This window comes from Giraffa tippelskirchi, chromosome 5 (assembly GCF_054371585.1).
Source record: "Giraffa tippelskirchi isolate mGirTip1 chromosome 5, T2T-mGirTip1v1.2.pri, whole genome shotgun sequence".
Classification (NCBI taxonomy): Eukaryota; Metazoa; Chordata; class Mammalia; order Artiodactyla; family Giraffidae; genus Giraffa; species Giraffa tippelskirchi.
Genome location: NC_137279.1, coordinates 134,286,721 through 134,310,301, shown reverse-complemented (window position 1 = coordinate 134,310,301; position 23,581 = coordinate 134,286,721). Strand labels below are relative to the sequence as shown.

The window sequence follows — 23,581 nt, the reverse complement described above, 5'->3', positions numbered from 1 at the left end:
ACCTGAGTTCAAATCTCAAATTTGCAAGTTGTTTAAAGGCAATGCCTGTGTTTTACTCATTTCTGTAATCTTTAAAGAGCAGGAAGAACACTGATTAGCCACTATGGAAAACAGTATAGAGATTCCTCAAAAGTTAAAAAAAAAAAATAGAACTACCACATGACCAAACAATTCCAGTCCTGGGTATTTATTCAAAGAAAGGAAAACCATGAAATAGAAAAGATATATGCATCCCTATGTTCATTATTGCATTATTTACAATAGCTAAGATACAGGAGCAATTTAAGGGCCCATGAACAGATGAATAGATAAAGATGTGGTATATATATAATGGACTATTACTCAGCCATAAAAAAAAATGAAACCTTGCCATTTGTGACAGCATGGACAGACCTACAGGGCATTATGCTAAGTGAAAGAAGCCAGACAGAGAAAGACAAATGCTGTATGGTTTCATTTATAAGTAAAACATAAAGAATACAACAAACTAGCAGATACAACAAAAAAGAAACAGACTCACAGATATACAGAACTAGTGGTCACTGGTGGAAAGAAGGAAGAAGGGTCACGCAAGATAATGGTAGGGGACTAAGAGTTACAAACTACAAAATGTATAAAATAAATAAGCTGCAAGAGTATATTGTACAACACAGGGAATATAGCCAATATTTTATAAGTATAATACAATCTTTAAAAACTGTGAATCATTTTGTTGTGCACCTGAAACTTATATAATATTTTACACCAGTAAGTGAGTAAGTAAGTGAAAGTCGCTTAGTCGTGTCCAACTCTTTGTGACCCCATGGACTATACAGTCCATGGAATTCTCCAGGCCTGAATACTGGAGTGGGTAGCCTTTCCCTTCTCCAGGGGATCTTCCAAACCCAGGGATCAAACCCAGGTCTCCTGCATTGCGGGCAGATTCTTTACTAACTGAGCCACAAGGGAAGCCCAAATATTTTACACCAACTACACCTCAATTTTTTAAACTATTTAATTGGCTGCATCAGGTCTCAGTTGTGGCATGCAGGCTCTTTTGTTGCTGCACACAGACTCTCCAGCTGTGACACAGGCTCCAGGGCACACGAGCTTCAGTTGTTGCAGCGTGCAGGCTTAGTTGTTCTGTGGCATGTGAGATCTTAGTTACCTGACAAGAGATCTAACTTGTGTCCCTGCATTGAAGGTGGGTCTTAACCACTGGGCCACCAGGGAAGTTCCTTTACCTCAATTTTTAAAAAAGAATCACATGACTGTTAAATGACCAAGGCAAGGGTCAGGTTTAGATTCATCTGACTCTAAAGCCAGCTCACAATGCTATGTATACAACTATTTCAAGCTAACAGAATATTGGCAGATCTGTGTTCAATCCAAAAAAGAAATATAATTGAAGCATATTAACTGTCCAAGTTATACAAGGATTTAAAGCATTCAGTGCTTTTTGAAAACTGAAATACCCAAGTAGTCATCACAGAAAGTAGGGGAAAAAACCCACTTCCCTCTTGACACATAGCTGTCTCCAACCACTGTGCTTCTATGACTTCCATCATTATCAAATAGATATTTTACAGTCCTGGGTTCTGTTTACAGAAAGGTGCTCTGTGAAAGCATGAGGAACTGAAATGCAAAGTACCAGTAAATAATAGATGAAAAATTCTTGTTTAGAAACCAAAAGAAAAATGAACAAAGGCATTAGAGTAGGAGTGGCAGTGAATTAAGATTTTGATAATTCACTGCCACTCCTGCTCTAGTTCCTTTATTCATCTTTGCTTTGTTTTTTAAATATGACTTTTTCACCTGTTATTTCCTGGTGCTTTGCATTTCAGTTCCTCCACTTTTCACAGACTACTTTTCTGTAAACAGATCCCAGAACTGTAAAATATCTAAAACTATTTGATGATGATGACAATGAAGACAATGAATGACCACCATGATGAGGATGGTGACTAACTACATAATCTAACAGAATTTCTCAATTCAATGAGTATTTAATACCTTAGCTGTCTTAGAAAGTACAATAAATGTCCATATAATCCCCGTTACTACTTAACAGTTAAAGAATTCTTTAGAATAAGGAAGTTCATCAAGATATTTTGCAATACTTTAACGCAAATTTGGGGCTACACTCAAATTTCTGAGTTATACAGATACATAAATACTCTCCTTACATTTCCAATAGGTTTATTGTAACATGTGCAAAAATGGTGCTCTGTCTGACTGTCATTCTGTTCCTAACTTTGCATCTCCTGCCTGGAATGAAAAGTTCAATGGTAAATTTGATTAACAATGGATATGATGGCATTGTCATTGCAATTAACCCTAGTGTGCCAGAAGATGAAAAACTTATTCAAAACATAAAGGTAAGAGAAAAGCTTATTATCCACTTCTTTTTATTTTGTTAAGTATTTCAACTCATGTTGCCTAGGCAGATACACACATTCACATAGAGTTATAACTTTCCAAAATTCCTTTGATAATATTCATCATTTATTTAGCATGTATCTAAACTGTCAAGGTTAATATCTGCTTAGTTTAAGTATTATGTATCATATATTAATAGCTTTAGTCACTCCGTTAATGAATTATCAAAAGGCCAAACTACTAATATTTTCAACTCATTAAGCTAAAAGAAAGATCTTCAGAAGCTACTACAGAATAATTTTGAAACTTTATGAAGTTACTTTTATAATGTTTAAAAAACTAACTTTATTTAAAGCCCTTGAGGTTCATTATCTTATACATTTTTTTCAATTTTTTCAGTTTTCATAGTTGTTTAGCTCTGAAAATTTTGAAATTCTCAGGTATCTGATCATAAAGAAAATATTATATTTTTGAAGTTGACTTATTTCCTAATTACCTTTGGGTTAATCAGTACAATATTATATATCTAGTACTCTTAATATATACTATTTTCTTTGTGTCTCAATATTCCTATAAGGTGGTCAACAATGCATGCATGCATGCTCACTTGCTTCAGTTGTGTCCAACTCTTTGTTACCCCATGGACTGTAGCCCACCAGGCTCTTCTGTCCATGGGATTCTCCAGGCAAGAAGACTGGAGTGGGTTGCCATGACCTCCTTCAGAGGATCTCCCCAACCCAGGGATCAAACCCACGTCTCTATGTCTCCTGCACTGGCATACCGGTTATCACCAGCACTATCTGGAAAGCCCACACAATATAGATTATTAATTACCCTTGTTGTATAAATTGAGAGAAGTTAATTAAGTGATTTGTACAGTCATACATTAAGTAGCAAAACTAGAACTTGAAGCCAATGACTTATGTATTCTTAGAAAATCACTGCTTGGTAAAACTTTGCTTTTTATGAACACATTCCATATGAGAAGATAACTCAAAATAAATCTAGCAAATGGTTTTTTCAATTAACAACAGCATAAAATCAACCAAACTTTAAATTCCCAGCCCAGTTTTAAGCACCTCTGTCCAATTCAAGAAGCAACTTGTTAACAGACTCTCAGTCTTAATCACCTTTATATCTCACCTAGCACCCTCACACCCTGCTCCAACCCATCATGCTGAATGCAGACCTGGACAGGTAAAAATTAAAGAACTGATTTCTAGGTATACAAAAAATGAGAGTTTACAGACTAGAGAGATATAGTAAAATGTAACCTACTTTTCAGTTAGTCTTTGCCAAAATATTTGGGGAGATGGGCTTAGATAAGCTTCTTCTTGCTTGTATGTACACTTGCACATTCATTTCATTATGAAACTGCTACTACAAGGTACTTTTAATTTTGTCAGGAAATGGTAACGGAAGCTTCTACCTACCTGTTTCATGCCACCAAATGAAGAGTTTATTTCAGAAATGTAAGCATTTTAATTCCAATGACGTGGAAGTCAAAATCTGAGTACTTAATGCCAAAACAAGAATCATACGACCAGGTAGGGTATTTTATCTAGCTCCGAAATTGTTTCTTCTTGCTGTGATTTTTAGAAATTAATGCTCATAATTTTGAGTAATTACTAATGACTACTTTAGTATTTAATTTAGTAATATTAATGTTCTAAATTTAGATGAAAAATTCCTTGTTTCTATTGCTCATGAGATCTGTTTTGGTTTGTTTATTCTGCCTTTTAGGCAGAAGTCATAGTTGCTAATCCTTACCTAAAATATGGAGATGATCCCTATACACTTCAATATGGAAGATGTGGAGAAAAAGGACAATATATACATTTTACTCCAAACTTCTTGCTGACTAATAATTTGCCTATCTATGGGTCCCGAGGTAAGGATATCTATTTCATACTTCTGTTTTTATTTCCACTGGAAACAAATATAACACGGTGATTAATCATATTTTTTTAATTTTTAAAGGAAAAAATAAGTATTAATTAATATTTTTGTTTGGAAAGTTACTAGTTATGTTCAACCTAACTATATTTCTTTTTGTATGTGTGTTTAATAATAAAGTTAGCCATTTACTGATACTAACCAATTTAACTTTTTTGGTTTAATGAAAGTTCTCAATTTCTAGATTTCCTTGACTCAGTTAGATTGATGATGTGGGGAAGGGAGACTTAAAATATAAGGAAACTGTATTTATATACAAGTTTCCCTCATTACCCAAAAGAAGTGTTCCTATGAAACTTTTCATAAGTCAGAATGATATATAAGAAGCAATTACCTTAGGACACATCTTGTTAACAGATACACAAAATATGTTGAGATAAATCACAGATGCTCACAGACACATTTCAAATCTATGAGGCTTGATGTCAAGCACAGTTGCTAGGGAAGGAGCTTGGTGCTGCTCTGTGTGTGTGCTGTCTGTAAAACAGTTGGCTGCAAAACAAATGCCTAATGCTATCTTTGCTTTTCGTCTTTTTTCATAAAAGCAAAAATCCTCTTCAAATTTCTTTCTGTTAGTGAAAACAGGTACTAAGGTGGGTCTTTCATAAAAGTGAAGTGGTGTATAATGAATTTTCAAAAAGCAGGGATACCTCTGTTGTAAACATAAATTTAAAAGCTGCAATATTCTCTCATAGGCAGAGCATTTGTCCATGAGTGGGCCCATCTCCGATGGGGAATATTTGATGAGTATAATGGGGACCACCCATTCTATATCTCCAGGAGGAACACTATTGAAGCAACAAGGTATCATTCTATTGAATAAATCTGTTTGCAAAAGTTTTCACTTATGAATTTTTAATTTTCTATACTAGGCAAACAAAGACTATCTCTGTGGTCGAGTGCTCACACAGTTAATTGCAATATTCAACCTGCTCCATTATATATCTAACAATTTCTGAGTATTATATTTTGGAAGCACGATCAATAAAAATTTGGGAATAATTTCAATATTCATGAGGTTGTATTAAAAATATGTTGTTGTCAGAGGAAAGAGAAAGAAAAAAGTTGTAATCTAAACCCTAAGATATCTGAGAATTAGAGCTCAAGTTCCTACCCAATCTTTATTCCATGTGGTTCAAAGCTTTTTAAGGTGAATCTGTTTCACTGAAATCAATTACACTGTTATAGCCTCATGTTAAGTATATTTTATTTTTCATTTAATCTTGAGCTTAAAGAAGTACTTTTCATAAAAATAAGTGAGAAAATTGATTTTTTAAAGAATAGGTAGAATTAGACAGCTCTTACTTATGAATAGATGAGATATTTAAATTAAAACTATCAAATACACGGAATAGTTAATGAGTATTAAAGAACAACAGAAATCAGTGTAACTAAAAATGCTTTAGAATAAAAAACATATTAGAGAAAAGAGGTGTGGTAGAAAAGTGCCTTTGCATTTTTCACTTTATGTCTACTAAGCTGATAGAATCTTTCACAGAGACAAGGGTTTCAACCCAGGAAACACTACTTTCTCCTCTTCTCATGCAACAACCCCTCCCAGCACCACCTCCCATATTCAGATAATGTTTGTCAATCCTTCAAGTCTCAGTTTAAATGCTTCCCCCCAAGTGTCTTTCCTCTCCCTTCATTTGGGGTTAGATATCCTTGAGGCTGGTCCCAAAGCAACATGCATGGGCTTCTCTCACCTGCATGTGTGTGTGTGTGTGTGTGTGTGTGTGTGTGTGTGTGTGTGTGTGTGCTCAGTCACTCATTCATGTCTCTTTGTGACCCCATGGACTGCAGTCCACCAGACTCCTCTGTCCATGGAATTTTCTAGGCAAGAATACTGGAGTAGGTTGCCATTTAATCCTTGAGGGTGCTTCTCTCACAGTGGGCAATAATTTTCTGTGTCATTTTCTTTTCTCCACTAGACTTTAAGATCCTTGAGGACTGACTTTTTTTAATCTCTTAGCCTTGTACATGGCATAAAGTAAAAACTAAACAAAGAATGTATCAAACAACTACTTTTTAAAAGTTAATGAAAAATAAATCAGTTTCCTTATCAGTCATAAAGATATATAGTAAAACAAGTATCGAAAATAACACTGAGTTCCTACTGTGAGCCAGGCACTTTGTCGGAAGCAGTTAAGTTTAATTTTCAGGCTTACTCTAGAGCTAACCTTCTGGGAAAATATGACTAATCATTTCTTTTAGTCCTTGAAATACAAATAAATTTATTTAAATGCATTAATGGAATGAAGTTTAATATTAACACAGAATGGGATAAATCCTGCAAATAAACAAGAACTCTTTAGAATCTTTTATCCATACCCTACTCCACCTCATTCTCTGCCAGGGATTTGACAATTCTCTTACTTATAAAAACCAAAAGGTTTGAACACACAAGCATTTCTATACAGGGTTTATTTTCATTTCTTCTTTCAGTCTAGCTCAATAAAATGTAAGACGTAAACATAAAAACCACACATGGTTTTGTTTGTATGACATATACATCTGTGTATATATGTATACATCTATATAGCAATATGGGCTTCTCTGGTAGCTCAGCTGGTAAAAAATCTGCCTGCAATGCATGAGACTCTGGTTCGATTCCTGGATCAGAAAGACCCCCTGGAGAAGGGATAGGCTACCCACTCCAGTATTCCTGGGCTTACCTGGTGGCTCATATGGTAAAGAATCCGCCTGCAATGCAGGAGACCCGGTTCAATGCCTGGGTCGGGAAGACCCCTTGGAGGAGGACATGGCAACCCACTCCAGTAGTCTTGCCTGGAGAATCTCATGGACAGGAGAGCCTGGCGGGCTACAGGCCACAGGGTCACAAAGAGTAAGACACGGCTGAACGACTAAGCACAGCACAGCACATATAGCAGTATCAGTTCAGATCAGTCGTGTCTGACTCTTCGCAACCCCATGGACTGCAGCACGCAAGGCTTCCCTGTCCATCACCAATTCCCGGAGCTTACTCAAACTCATGTCCATCAAGTCAGTGATGCTATCCAACCATCTCATCCTCTGTTGTCCCCTTCTCATCCCACCTTCAAACTTGCCCAGCATCCAGGTCTTTTCAAACGAGTCAGTTCTTCACATCAGGTGGCCAAAGTACTGAAGTTTCTGCTTCAGCATCAGTCCTTCCAATGAACACCCAGGACTGATCTCCTTTAGGATGGACTGGTTGGATCTTCTTACAGTCCAAGAGACTCTCAAGAGTCTTCTCCAACACCACAGTTCAAATGCATCAACTCTTCAGTGCTCAGCTTTCTTTATAGGTCCAACTTTCACATTCATACATGACTACTGGAAAAACCATAGCTTTGATAAGATGGACCTTTGTCAGCAAAGTAATATCTCTTTTTTTTAATATGCTCTCTAGGTTGGTCATAGCTTTTCTTCCAAGGAGTAAGCATCTTTTAATTTCATGGCCACAGTCATCATCTGCAGTGATTTTGGAGCCCAAAGAAATAAAGTCGCTCACTGCTTCCATTGTTTCCCCATCTACTTGCCATGAAGTGATGGGACCAGATGCCATGATCTTAGTTTTCTGAATGTTGAGCTTTAAGGCAATTTTTTCACTCTCCTCTTTCACTTTCATCAAGAGGCTCTTTATATATATATATATATATATATATATATATATATACACACACATACACACACACACACACACACACACGTGTGCAAGTATATATGTATATGTGTATCATGTGTAGGAAATCTAAGAAGGTTTTAAGCATAATGTTGATTCTCCCCTCCCCACTGGGAAGCAACTCCTCTGTATCTTTTAACTCAATTAATTTTCACAACATCCCTGTAAGGAATTATCATCTTTAGCTCAAAGTCACAAGGAGCTAATAGATATGTTGATCACTTTAATGAACAGTGAATATTTAGTTCAGTTCAGTTCAGTCGCTCAGTCGTGTCCGACTCTTCCCGACCCCATGAACCACAGCACGTCAGGCCTTGCTGTCCATCACCAACTCCTGGAGTATTCTCAAACTCACGTCCATCAAGTCAGTAATGCCATCCAGCCATCTCATCCTCTGTTGTCCCCTTCTCCTCCTGCCCCCCACCTTTCCCAGCATCAGGGTCTTTTCCAATGAGTCAGTTCTTCACATCAGGAGGCCAAAGTATTGGAGCTTCATCTTCAGCATCAGTCCTCCCAATGAATATTCAGGACTGATTTCCTTTAGGATGGACTGGTTGGAACTCCTTGCAGTCCAAGGGACTCTCAAGAGTCTTCTCCAACACCACAGTTCAAAAGCATCAATTCTTTGGCGATCACCTTTCTTTATAGTCCAACTCTCACATCCATACATGACCACTGGAAAAACCATAGCCTTGACTAGACGGACCTTTGTTGGCAAAGTAATGTCTCTGCTTTTTAATATGCTGTCTAGGTTGGTCATAACTTTCCTTCCAAGGAGCAAGCGTCTTTTAATTTCATGGCTGCAATCACCATCTGCAGTGATTTTGGAGCCCAGAAAAATAAAGTCAGCCACTGTTTCCACTGTTTCCCCATCTATCCGCTCAGTGCCAGTTAATATTAATACATATGAATTAATATCATTGTTCTTGTTGAAGTTGATGGTAAATAGGGGTAGGACACTGTGCCTACTTTTGTCAAAATGGAATTTGGTACATGGTCCATAGCAATTATCACTGAGGGAATGATTTTAGGATGTTAATATATATTCTAATTTCTCTGGCTTTCATATATAAATGTAATCTAATTCTTTCACCATAGATGTTCAACTCATATTACTGGTATTAATGTGATTTTCAAGAAATGCCAGGGAGACAGCTGTACAACAAGGCCATGCAGACGTGACTCACAGACAGGGCTGTATGAAGCAAAATGTACATTCATCCCAGAAAAATCCCAGACTGCAAGGGAGTCCATCATGTTTATGCAAAGTCTCCATTCTGTAAGTACCTTCTTTTTCTAGTCTCACAAAGGAAGCCTTTGGGAAAAATTAATTATGGAAGCTGAATTTTCTACTGTGAAATTATATATACCAATAGAAATAAGGAAAATTACTAAGACAGTTATCTAACAGTCATTTTATCCAGTCCTGTGTCACCAGTCCTGTCAGAATATATCTGGAAATTATCCCGTATTTTATTACTAACCTGTCTTTTTTTCTTCAGAGGTAAAACTGTACCCTCCTCATTGGCATCACAGAATTTCTTATAGCATCCCTTCCCTCATTTGACTTCTGTAGTGTCTAAACTACAACCTTACTTTAATTATTTCTTCTAAGTGTTATTCATATTACTTTTCCAAAGTAAATCATTCTGTAGCTTCAGAAAGTACTGACAGTCTCTGCTTTCCATTACCTTCACACTAAAGCACACTAAGCTTGGCAAAATGATATTGTGAAAACATAAATGGCTCTGTCTCTACAGAACAACAAAAAACTTCTTAATCTGAAATTTAATTCTCTAGTTTTTTAAATGGGAATTAAAAAATACTTTACAGCATTACTGTTGTTAGTTTTATAAGAGCTAATATAAATAAAGTACAACCACAGTGCTTAGCACAAGGTGAGTACAAAGTAAACTTAAAACTTTTAATTTTTTTAAATTATAAAATATTTGGATAATAGGAAATTGTCTCTTTCCTTGGGTAAATTCAGCTTAATTAATGTAAGCATATTATAGTTACTCAATGAAAGTTTCCAAACAATAAAAATAGACTTTTAAATATGAAACATATCAAAGTTATCAAAAACAGCAAATCAAAATAAAGAATACTATCTCTAGATAGTAAACTAACAATTAAAAGAAGCAAATTTTCATATACCAAATTACTAGTAACACAGACTTTATGGGTAGAGGTTTGTAAAAGCCTATTATTTCCAATAAGCTTTAAAATTGCTTTGAAGTCTAGGGCATTAATAATGAAAGACTTGAGTAAAAATATAGATTTGATAATTTCTTCTAAAACTCCTAAATGAATCCAGTGAGATTTTTAAGTAAAAATTGTTTTCCAGACTAATAAAGCTCCCTCCTGGGAATATTTGAAGCATGAGTCTAGAAATCTCACTTTAACGTGTGCAAGTAGATCCATAAAGGTAGCCAAAGAATTCAGCATCCAAATAGATATTAGATCATGTGACACAAGAAGATAATTGGAATATATACTGTCTGTACCAAACTATAAATTCCAAAAGCACTTGCCTATTAAGAGATAACTGATGCTGCCTATCAGAAAATAAATCATAAATAATAATGAAGAAGGAAAATCATGTAGCTGAAATATGGAGGGCAGCTTATATAAGATATGGCTCAGAGATAAATACTGCACTTTAACTACAATATCTTGTGCATAACACTACCTTCTAATTATTATAACATAGACTAAATACATACCTTCTAATTATTGTCACATAGACTAAATACATTGTATGACACTACCCAAGGCATAAGCTCAGACCCAGGAGAAATATGCTCTGAAATAATGAATATTCAAGTCCATGGTTTTCTTCCTTTAAACTTCATTACTCCCACTTCATGTCCAGCACTGTATTAGGAGCATAAAAAATATACAAATAATTAAAAATAATCATTGTTGAGGAACTCATTAGTGAGGCTGGTAGATATAAGAAAAATAAATAAGAATACAAAGTAGGAAGAAATAGAAACCAAGTATTGTGGGAGTACAGAAAATGTCTCCAACTAGAGGTCAGAAAATGGTTTCTAAAAGAAATGAGCTTTGATTTGGGATTTGGAAGAAAAATTAGTATGAACTTGCTAAAGCAGGAACAGGAAGTGTATTCTAGGAAAAGAAACAGGTTTACAAAAACAAAGATGGAAAAATACAGGGATGCCACACATTATTGCACAGGTTGAGCACTGCCCAAATTATCTGCAGCATGGTCAGTAAAATTTTAATATTTATTAGAACAATTTTCAAGTTATTGTTGTTGTTCAGTCACTAAGACATGCTCAACTCTTTGCAACCCCATGAACTGCAGTATGCCAGGCTTCCCTGTCCTTCACCACCTCTCAGATTTTACTCAAACTCATGTTCATTGACTCAGTGATGCCATCCAACCATCCCATCTGCTGTTGCCCCCTTTTCCTCCTGCCTTCAATCTTTCCCAGCATCAGGGCCTTTTCCAGTCAGTCACTCCTTCGTATCAGGTGGCCAAAGTACTGGAGCTTCGGCATCAGCATCAGCATCAGTCCTTCCAATGAATATTCAGGGTTAGTTTCCTTTAGGATTGACCATTTTGATCTCCATGCAATCCAAGTGACTCTCAATAGTGTTCTCCAACACCACAGTTCAAAACCATCAATTCTTTGGCACTCAGCCTTCTTTATGGTCCAACTCTCACACCCATACATGACTACTGGATAGAAATAAGAACTTGAGAAAGGGGCACCTTTTTATAATTTGCACAAATTTCCTGTTTCCTTTTTCCATTTGGATTAGCGAGAACCTTATAAAACTTTGTGGCATACTCTAAAGAACAGGAGAAAGTTCAGAGTTCTATAAGCAAAATATACACAGTAAGGAAGAAACATGGAATGAGACTGAAACACAAAATTGGAACCTACAAACCTAAGGTGTTTGGATTTTTATTTTATCAACCTCAGGCTTGTAATGTAACCAGCTAATTCCTTCAGGACAATTCTACTGGCTGTGAAAAACAAAAGGGAGTGAGATAGTGGAGGTAGGCAGACCAGTTGGAAGGACATGAAAACAGGCAGACAAGAGACCTGAAGGTCACGAATAAAGGCAGTGACAATAGTTAAAAGAGTCATGTTTCATATGCATTTCATAACATCAGGATGATTATAAATCACTGCTTTGACTGAAAACTAGACTTTTCTTCCATCCAAATATCCCCTTCTGAGAAATATAGGTCAGAAACATAAGAGAAGGAAAAGAAACTCTTACAACTTGAATATGAGTTATGCAGGTTTAATAATTTAGTTCTAAACCTGAACTTATAGCCAGAGATTTATATAAGGAGGGCATTTAAAAAAACAAATGACACTTACAAAGCTGAGGCTTTACTGTAACATGAATTCTCTCCTAATGCTGCACTAGTTTATCCAGTGTTTTTCCAAGTTACTAAATTTTCAAAACTTGGAGGATTGTAATAGGTTCTATAGTAATGGAACATCATTTGGCAGAATTACTGGACATGACTCACCAGTTCAGTTCAGTTCAGTGGCTCAGTTATGTCCGACTCTTTGCGACCCAATGCACTGCAGCACGCCAGGCTTCCCTGTCCGTCACCAACTCCCGGAGCTTACTCAAACTCATGTCCATTGAGTCAGTGACGCCATCCGACCATCTCATCCTCTGTGGTCCCCTTCTCCTCCTGCCTTCAATCTTTCCCAGCAACAGGGTCTTTTCAAATGAGTCAGTTCTTCGCATCAGGTGGCCAAAGTATTGAAGTTTCTGCTTTAGCATCAGTCCTTCCAATGAATATTCAGGACTTATTTCCTTTAGGATGGATAGGTTGGATCTCCTTGCAGTCCAAGAGACTCTCAAGAGTCTTCTCCAACACCACAGTTCAAAAGCATCAATTCTTCAGTGATCACCTTTCTTTATAGTCCAACTATCACATCCATACATAACTACTGGAAGAACCATAGCTTTGACTAGATGGACCTTTGTTGGCAAAGTAATGTCTCTGCTTTTTAATATGCTGTCTAGGTTGGTCATAACTTTTCTTTTGAGGAGTAAGTGTCTTTTAATTTCATGGCTGCAGTCACCATCTGCAGTGATTTTGGAGCCCCCAAAAATAAAGTCTGACACTGTTTCCACTGTTTCCCCATCTACTTCCCATGAAGTGATGGGACCAGATGCCAAGATCTTAGTTTTCCATGTTGAGTTTTAAGCCAGATTTTTCACTCTCCTCTTTCTCATCAAAAGGCTCTTTAGTTCTTCTTTGCTTTCTGCCATAAGGGTGGTTTCATCTGCATATCTGAAGTTACTGATATTTCTCCCAGCAATCTTGATTCCAGCTTGTGCCTCATCCAGCCCAGCATTTCTCATGATGTACTCTGCATATAAATTAAATAAGCAGGGTAACAATATACAGCCTTGATGTACTCCTTTCCCAATTTGGAACCAGTCTGCTGTTCCATGTCCAGTTCTACCTGTTGCTTCTTGATCTGCACACAGATTGCTCAGGAGGCAGGTCAGGTGGTCTGATATTCCCATCTCTTTCAGAATTTTCCACAGCTTGTTGTGATCCACACAAAGGCTTTGGCATAGTCAATAAAGCAGAAATAGATGTTTTTCTGGAACTCTATTGTTTCTTCAATGATCCAGCCGATGTTGGCAATTTGATCTCTTTCTTCTGCCTTTTCTAAAACCAGCTTGAACATCTGGAAGTTCACGGTTCACGTACTGTTAAAGCCTGGCTTGGAGAATTTTGAGCATTTCTTTACTAGCATGTGAGATGGGTGCAATTGTGGGGTAGTTTGAGCATTGTTTGGCATTGCCTTTCTTTGGGATTGGAATGAAAACTGACCTTTTCCAGTCCTGTGGCCACTGTTGAGTTTTCCAAATTTGCTGGCATATGGAGTGCAGCACTTTCACAGCATCATCTTTTAGGAGTTGAAATAGCTCAACTGGAATTCCATCACCTCCACTAGCTTTGTTCGTAGTGATGCTTCTTAAGGAGGCATCACATTTCTTTTTTTTTCTTCCCACATTGTCATTACTTTTTCAGGAGTATTATTTTATTTATGTCTGAGTTCACAGAGCCAATAACATTCAGAGTAACAATGTAACAATGTAACATTGTTACATATTTGTTTTCAAGTTTTCCAATAAATTATATAAAGAGATAGCAAATACTTAGGCAATTAAAGAAGGCTGTTTTCTTTAGCCCACTTGTAGGAGGCAGCTAGAAATTACTACAAATCCTATTCCTTTTTCCATTAAACTTATTTCAAAGCTTGAATTCCCCAAGAGTCTAGAAAGGAAAGTAAGAAGTTAATTTAAGCAGTTAAGATGATGTCAGCCACCATCATCCCCCAAGGACTTCCCTGGTAACTCAGATGGTGAAGAATCTGCCTGCAGTGCAGAAGACCTGGGTTCAATCTCTGAGTCAGGAAGATTCCCTGGAGAAGGGAATGGCTACCCACTCCAGTATTCTTGCCTGGAGAATTCCATGGCCAGAAGACCCTGGCAGGCTATAGTCCATGGGGTCACAAAGAGTCAGACACCCATATCTAAAAAAATTACCAAATAATTTTCCAGTGTATATGATTTTACTTTGCTTTTTCTCCACTGAAGTATGCAAAACAGATATGAGACTATTAGATTATGAAATAATTGTTAATTATCAGGAGATAAAATCTGTGAAGGATGTATAACACAGCCAGCTGTATATTTGGAAAGGGAGGTAATGCATCAGTTACTGTATAATTGTCTTTCAATTGATTTTTTTCCAGGTGACTGAATTTTGTACAGAAAAAACACACAATACAGAAGCTCCAAACCTACAAAACAAAATGTGCAATGGCAAAAGCACATGGGATATAATCATGAACTCTGTTGACTTTCAAAATACATCTCCCATGACAGAAATGAATCCACCAACTCATCCTACATTTTCATTGCTCAAATCCAAACAGCGAGTAGTTTGTTTGGTTCTTGATAAATCTGGAAGCATGTCTTCAGTAAGATTTTTATTTTCTAGCTCTTTTAAATTAGACATCTAAGCTAATAGAAGTGTAATTTAATCTTAGGTTTAGTTTTACTAAGCTAACTAAAATTTATTACTCTAATAAATTTTAATCGATGATTTTGAATGGACAAGCACTAGAAGATAATATATTAAAATAAAAGTAATTGTTATATTAAGGTTATTGGATTATGGATAATGTTTATTCTTTTAACTTTTGGTTCTAACAAACAAGAAATAATATAACTGAACAAAAAGAAAAAATGAAAATCACTCATGATTCCACCACTGAGCATATTATAATTCTTACTTTTTTTCTGTTTATGCATTTGTATTTCCTCCTCAAAAATGTGATTATCTTACATAATATTTCATAAGATGATTTTTTACTTACTATACATTAAACACTCCCCAGGGGAAAAAATGATTCTATGAAACATATTTTAATGATTGTATCATATGCACAAACTATAATTTAGTCAAATAACCCCCCATTAATGGTCATTTTGATGATTTTCAACTTATCAAAAATTACACTGCAACAAACATTTTTGTGTGCATTTTAAATTATTTCCTTATTGTTAAAAAAGATGGTATACATTTTCAAGGCTTTCCCAAGTATGACATGACTGACTTTTTAAGTTTTTCTTTAATATTTCTTTTCAATATAATGAAGTTAAATGTTAAAATACAGTAATCAATTATTACCATGCTCTCTGGCCATGAACATTCTTTTCACCAGTCTGTCAAGATTGGAGGAAATTCAGGGATTGTTCAGACATGCCACAATAATTGATTCAGTGATTATTGGAATTACTTAATCCCTTTAGTTTAAATGATAAGAATTTGTTAGGGATATTAAAGCAAATAGGAGCTTCCCTGGTGGCTTAGAGGTTGAAGTATCTGCTCACAATGCGGGAGACCAGGGTTTGATCCCTGCGACGGGAAGAATCCCTGGAGAAGGAAATGGCAACCCACTCCAGTATTCTTGCCTGGAGAATCCCATGGAGGGAGGAGCCTGGTAGGCTACAGTCCACGGCGTCGCAAAGAGTCAGACACGACTTCACTTTCACTTTCTTTTCTTACAGGAAGATCGTCTCTTTCGAATGAATCAAGCAGCAGAATTATACTTGATTCAAGTTATTGAAAAGGGATCTTTGGTTGGGATGGTTACATTTGACAGTGTTGCTGAAATCCGAAATCATCTAACAAGAATAATTGATGATAATGTTTACCAAAAGATCACTGCAAATCTGCCTCAAAAAGCTGATGGTGGAACTTCAATTTGTAGGGGGCTCAAAGCAGGATTTCAGGTAAAATAAAAATGCTTTTATAAGTATCATTTGCATTTATCATTACTTTTAATATTGTCCAGCTCTCTTACAAGGGTTGTGAGCATAGAGGTCTTTCATTTAAATAATTTTTTAAATAGTAAAAGATGTTTATCTGTTTTCACAATCAATAACCAGACAAAAAATAAAAGATAATAACAATTGTAGGCCATAATCGGGACATGATTAACCTAACAATATAAAGAGTTACATACAGTTTGCAGGGTCAAGCAGAGTGATGTGGTAAGTGGAAGCACCTACATGCACATGTTTTTATCCGCCCAGCCAGTCTACATCTTTTAGCTGGTGCATTTAATCCATTTACATTTAAGGTAATTATGGATATCTCTTAATTGTTTGGGGTTTATTTTTTGTAGGTCTTTTCCTTGTCTTGTTTCCTGCCTACAAGTTCCTTTAGCATTTGTTGTAAAGCTGGTTTGGTGGCACTGAATTCTCATAACTTTTGCTTATCTGGAAAGCTTTTGATTTCTCTATCAAATCTGAGTGAGAGTCTTGTTATGTAGAATATTCTTGGATTAGATTCTTCCCTTTCATCACTTTAAATATATCATGTCATTCCCTTCTGGGTTGTAGAGTTACTGTTGAGAAATCAGCTGATAACCTGATGGGAGTTCTCTTGTATGTTATTTAATGTCAATTTTCCTTGTTGTTTTAAATATTCTACTCTGTCTTTAATTTTTGTCAGTTTGATTACTGTGTGTCTCAGTGTGTTCCTCCTTGGGTTTATCTTGCCTGGGACTCTCTGTGCTTCCTGGACTTGGCTGACTATTTCCATTCCCATGTTAGGGAAGTTTTAGTTATTACCTCTTCAAATATTTTCTCAGGTCCTTCCTCTCTCTCTTCTACTTCTGGGACCGCTAAATTGTGAATGTTGGTGCATTTAATGCTGTCCCAGGGGTCTCTTAGGCTATCTTCATTTTTTTTTTCATTCTTTTTTCTGTATTCTGTTTTGTGGGAGTGATTTCCATCATTCTGTCCTCCAGGTCATTTATCGTTCTTCTGTTTCAGTTATTCTGCTACTGACTCCTTCTAGTGTACTATTTGTCTCTGTTTGCTCTTTAGTTCTTATAGGTCTTTGGTAAACATTTTTTGCATCTTCACCATTGTTCCCAAGATTCTGGATCATCTTCACTATCATTATTCTGAATTATTTTTCTGGGAGGTTGCCTGTCTCCACAACATTTAGCTGTTTTTCTGGGGTTTTATCTTGTCCCCTCATCTGGGATATAACCTTCTGCTATTTCATCCTGATTAACTTTCTGTAATGTCGCTTCTGTTCTAGCTGTGGGATTGTGGTTCTTCTTGCTTCTTCTGTCTTGCTTTCTGATACAGGAGGCTAAGAGGCTTGTGTAAGCTTCCTGATGGGAGGGACTGGCAGTGGGAAAAACTGGGTCTTGCACTGGTGGGCAGGGCCTTGCTCAGTAAATTTCAACCCAATTATCTGCTGATGGGTAGGGTTGTGCTCCTTCTCTGTTAGTTGTTTGGCCTGAGGCAACCCAGCCTTGGGGTCCACAGGCTCTAGGATTCATGGTGACCTCCAAGAGGGCTTATGCCAAGGGGGGATGTTGGGTATCTTTTTTTGGTGGGTTCCAGCATCTTCCTGCCGATGGCTGTTCAACAACTAGTTGAGATTTTGGTGTTCTCACAGGAGGAGATGAGCACACACCCTTCTACTCTGCCATCTTGAACTCTCATTTAAATAATTTTTAAAGACATTCTATTGCCTATTGTTCATACTCCTGAGGTACTGCGTTGCATTGAGGAGTGGTTAAAGGGAAGAAAAATTCTGTGTAAACATAATGATCATGATTTTATTGAGAAGGTCCTCATTTCTTAATCACTCCATAGTCCAAATTTCTATGAGGATAAAATAATGCTGTTAAAGGGATTTTAGAAGAGGGAGATTACTAATATTTTTATATTATGGATAAAGAAAACCCCAGTTCATCCAATTGAATTGACATTTAAAATCACAAAAATAAAGGTAGTTGCTCAAGCATAGTATGAAACTCAAAACACATAGGTAGAAGTTTATTGAAATAAAAATTGTGAAATCAAAAGTTGTGAGCAACTTTTGAGCACTATATTAAACTGCCTCCAGTACTCATCTGAATCTCTTCCAACCTAAGATAGCCTCTGTTTAAGCCTATTTATATTCCTTCAGTCAAAAAAACAGAAAACTGTTTCCCTTTCCTGATCCTCTCACTGCCTCAGCTAAAAAGTGGAGATTGTTACTTTCATCTGGACCACTAGTTAATGCAAACTACTAGCTTTCCTCATGATGTTTATTTTCTGTAAAGCATATATGTTTAAGATAATACTCAAGTTCCAGATCCAGACAAACCTGGGACTGTGATTCTATTATTCCCTAGCTAAAACACCTTGGGTGAGTTACTCAGCTCAAAAAAAATCTCAGTTTCCTCAATTAATGGAATATGAAAAGTAATACTTGTTGTTCTTGTCCAGTCGCTAAGTCATATCCAACTCTTTGTGACCACATGGACTGCAGTACACCAGGCTCCTCTGTCCTCTATTATCTCCCTAAGTTTGCTCAAATTCACGTCCATGAGTCAGTGATGCTATCTAACCATCTCGTCCTCTGCCATCCCCTTCTCCTTTTGTCTTCAATTTTTCCCAGCATCAAAATCTTTTCCAGTGAGTTGGCTCTTCACATCAGGTGGCAAAAGTACTGGAGCTTCAGGGTTGATTCCCTTTAGAATTGGCTAATTTGATCTCCTTGGAGTCCAAGGGACACTCAGGAGTATTCTCCAGCACCACAATTCAGAAACATCAATTCTTCAGCATTCAGCCTTCTTTATGGTCCCACTCTCACAACTGTACGTGACTACTGGAAAAAACATAACTTTGACTAGACTGACTTTTGTCAGCAAAGTGATGTCTTTGCTTTTAAATATGCCGTCTAGGTTTTTCATAGCTTTCCTTTCAAGAAGCAAGCATCTTTTTATTAATTAATTAATTTATTTACATTGAAGGATAATTACTTTACAATACTGTGGTGGTTTTTGCCTACATCCACATGAATCAGCCACAAGTGCACATGTTCCCCCCATCCTGAACACTCCTTCCACCTCCCTCCCCATCCCATCCCTCTGGGTTGTCCCAGAGCACTGGCTTTGAATGCCCTGCTTCATGCATCAAACTTGCACTGGCCATCTGTTTTACATATGGCAATATATATGTTTCAATGCTATTCTCTCAAATCATCCCACCCTTGTCTTCTCTCACATAGTCCAAAAGTTTGTTCTTTACATCTGTGTCTCTTTTGCTAAGGAGCAAGCATTTTTTAATTTCAAGGCTGCAGTCACTGTGTGCAGTGGTTTTGGAGCCCAAGAAAATAAAAATCTGTCACTGTTTCCACTTTTTCCCCTTATATTTGCAATGAAGTGATGGGACCAGATGCCATGATCTTAGTTTTTTGAATTCTGAGTTTCGAGCCAGTTTTTTCACTCTCTTCTTCCACCCTCATCAAGAGGGTCTTTAGTTCCTATTCATTTTCTGCCATTTGAGTGGTATCATCTGCTTATCAGAGGTTGTTGATATTTCTCCCAGCAATCTTGATTCCAGCTTGTGATTAATTCAGCCCAGCATTTAGCATAATGTACTCTGTATATTATGTATATTTAGAAAAGGCAGAGGAACCAGAGATCAAATTGCCAATATCCGCTGGATCATCAAAAAAGCAAGAGAGTACCAGAAAAACATCTATTTCTGCTTTATTGACTATGCCAAAGCCTTTGACTGTGTGGATCACAATAAACTGTGGAAAATTCTGAAAGAGATGGGAATACCAGACCATCTGACCTGTCTCTTGAGAAACCTGTATGCAGGTCAGGAAGCAACAGTTAGAACTGGACATGGAACAACAGACTGGTTCCAAATAGGAAAAGGAGTACGTCAAGGCTGTATATTGTCACCCTGCTTATTTAACTTATATGCAGAGTATATCATGAGAAACGCTGGGCTGGAAGAAACACAAGCTGGAATCAAGATTGCCGGGAGAAATATCAATAACCTCAGATATGCAGATGACACCACCCTTATGACAGAAAGTGAAGAAGAACTGAAGAGCCTCTTGATGAAGGTGAAAGAGGAGAGTGAAAAAGTTGGCTTAAAGCTCAATGTTCAGAAAACTAAGATCATGGCATCTGGTCCCATCACTTCATGGCAAATAGATGGGGAAACAGTGGAAACAGTGTCAGACTTTATTTTTGGGGGCTCCAAAATCACTGCTGATGGTGATTGCAGCCATGAAATTAAAAGACGCTTACTCCTTGGAAGGAAGGTTATGGCCAACCTAGATAGCATATTTAAAAGCAGAGACATTACTTTGCCAACAAAAAGTCCATCTAGTCAAGGCTATGGTTTTTCCAGTGGTCATGTATGGATGTGAGAGTTGGACAGTGAAGAAAGCTGAGCGCCAAAGAATTGATGCTTTTGAACTGTGGTGTTGGAGAAGACTCTTGAGAGTCCCTTGGACTGCAAGGAGATCCAATCAATCCATCCTAAAAGAGATCAATCCTGGGTGTTCATTGGAATGTCTGATGTTGAAGCTGAAACTCCAATACTTTGGGCACCTCATGCGAAGGGTTGACTCATTGGAAAAGACCCTAATGCTGGGTAGGATTGGGGGCGGGAGGAGAAGGGGACGACAGAGGATGAGATGGTTGGATGGCATCACCGACTCGATGGACATGGGTTTGGGTAGACTCCAGGAGTTGGTGATGGACAGAGAGGCCTGGCGTGCTGCAATTCATGGGGTCGCAAAGAGTCGGACACGACTGAGCGACTGAACTGAACTGACTCTGTATATAAGTTAAATAAGCAGCCTTGTCACACTCCTTTCCCAATTTGAAACCAGTCAGTTGTTCCCTGTAAGGTTCTAACTGTTGCTTCTTGACCTGCATACAGGTTTCTCAGGAGGCAGGTAAGGCGGTCTAGTATTCCCATCTCTTTTGGAATTTTCCACAGTTGTTATGATCCACACAGTCAGTCAAAGGCTTTAGCATAGTGAATGAAGCAGATTTTTTTTTAATTCCTTTGTTTTTTTCATGAACCAATGGATGTTGGCAATTTGACTTCTGATTCCTCTGCCTTTTCTAAATTCAGTTTGTACATCTGAAAGTTCTTGGTTCACATACTGCTGAAGCCAGCTTGAAGGATTTTGGCATAATTTTACTAGTACGTGAAATGAGCACAATTATTCAGTAGTTTAAACATACTTTGGCATTGCCTCTCTTTGGGATTGGAATGAAAACTGACCTTTTCCAGTCCTGTGGCCACAGTAGAGTTTTCCAAATTTGCTGAAGTATTGAGTGCAACACTTTAACAGCATCATCTTTTATGATTTGAAATAGTTCAGTTGTACTTCTATCACCTCCACTAGCTTTATTCATAGTAATGCTTCCTAAGCCCACTTGACTTCACACTCCAGGATGTCCATCTTTAGGTGAGTTATTGCACTATCAGGGTTATCAGTGCCATTAATATCTTTTTTGTATAGTTCCTCTGTGTATTCTCGCCACCTCTTCTTAATCTCTTATGCTTTGGTTAGGTCCTTAGCACTCTGTTCTTCACTGTACCCATCCTTGCATGAAATGTTCCCTTGATATCTCCATTTTCTTGAAGAGATCTCTAGTCTTTTCCATTCTATTGTTTTCCTCTATTTCTTTACACTGTTAATTTAAGAAGGCCTTCTTAGCTCTCCTTGCTATTCTCTGGAACTCTGCATTCAGTTGAGTGTATCTTTTCCTTTCTCCTTTGCTTTTCACTTCTCTTCTTTCCTCAGCTCTTTGTAAAGCCCCTTCAGACAAATACTTTGCCTTCTTGCACTTCTTTTTCTTTGAAGGAAAAAAAAGCAATCGTACTTATCTCATTTAATTACAAGAAATATGACAGATAAATAAGTGCCCCCTAATGTTCATAGCAGCATCATTTACAATAGCCTAAATAGAGCAGCAAACCAAGCATCCATCAAGAGATGAATGAATAAAGAAGATTTAGTGTGCATGTATGTATATATACATATATACAGTGGACTATTACTCAGCAATAAAAAAAGAATGAGATTCTGCCATTTGCAACAATGTGAATGGACCTATAGGGTACAATGCTTAATAAAATAAGTTAGGCAGATAAAGACAAAAACTCTATTATCAATTATATGTAGGACTTAAAAAATAATACAAACATTATGCATACAGCAAAACAGGTTCAGAGATATAGAGAACAATCTAGTGGTAACCAATGGGGAGAGAAAAGGGGAAGGTGCAAGATAAGGGTATGGTATTAAGAAATATAAATTACTACATATAAAATAAATACACAACAGGATATATTGTACAGCACAGAGAAATACAGCCATTATTTTGTAATGACTTTACAGTATAATTTATAAAATAGTAAATTACTATGTTGTACACCTGAAACTAATATGACGTTGTAAATCAACTATAATTCAATAAAAATGATAAGCAAGTGCTCAAGGATTGCTATTAAAAATGATAATTCTTATATATGTTTATTCAATTCTAAAATATGACTACACTATATCTTGGGATGGAGAAGGCAATGGCACCCCACTCCAGTACTCTTGCCTGGAAAATCCCATGGACGGAGGAGCCTGGTAGGCTGCAGTCCATGGGGTCGCTGAGAGTCGGACATGACTGAGCGACTTCACTTTCACTTTTCACTTCCATGCATTGGAGAAGGAAATGGCAACCCACTCCAGTATTCTTGCCTGGAGAATCCCAGGGATGGCGGAGCCTGGTGGGCTTCCGTCTATGTGGTCGCACAGAGTCGGCCACGACTGAAGTGACTTAGCAGCAGCAGCAGCATATCTTGGGAATGTGTTATAATGTTTGCACATATTAGTTCATAAGTTTTTCTTAATGTTTTGATATGTGTCATATGAAATTTTGACCACAGACTATTGCTGAAGAGATTATATCAAATTACATTCAAACAAATAAAAACCTCTTAATTACTTATGTAATGAAATCATACAAACTTTTACTTACAGAATCATAACAATAATATCTGAAATTTATTGAGCATATACTACATTAGTGCCTATGTTAAATGCTTTTCATTCATAATCTTACTTTACTGCTACCATTAATTTTTAATCAGGCACTATTATTATGCCTATTTTGCACATAAAGAAACTGAGGTACAGAGTAATTAAATATCTTTCTCCAGGTCATATAATCAGTAATTGGC

The 23,581-nt window shown here is 37.0% G+C and overlaps 1 protein-coding gene across 1 annotated transcript in view; it reads left to right on the top strand.

Annotated features, from left to right (window-relative positions):
• Positions 1-2,176: 2,176 nt before the first annotated feature.
• Positions 2,177-23,581, top strand: part of LOC145506116 (calcium-activated chloride channel regulator 1) — a 31,822-nt gene continuing 10,417 nt past the window's right edge. Inside the window, exons 1-7 of the mRNA XM_081489971.1 lie at positions 2,177-2,357; positions 3,765-3,905; positions 4,102-4,249; positions 5,010-5,118; positions 9,077-9,257; positions 14,758-14,985; positions 16,079-16,303. Coding sequence (XP_081346097.1) covers positions 3,849-3,905; positions 4,102-4,249; positions 5,010-5,118; positions 9,077-9,257; positions 14,758-14,985; positions 16,079-16,303 — 948 coding nt within the window. The 5' untranslated portion in view covers positions 2,177-2,357; positions 3,765-3,848. The remainder of the gene's footprint in view (positions 2,358-3,764; positions 3,906-4,101; positions 4,250-5,009; positions 5,119-9,076; positions 9,258-14,757; positions 14,986-16,078; positions 16,304-23,581) is intronic.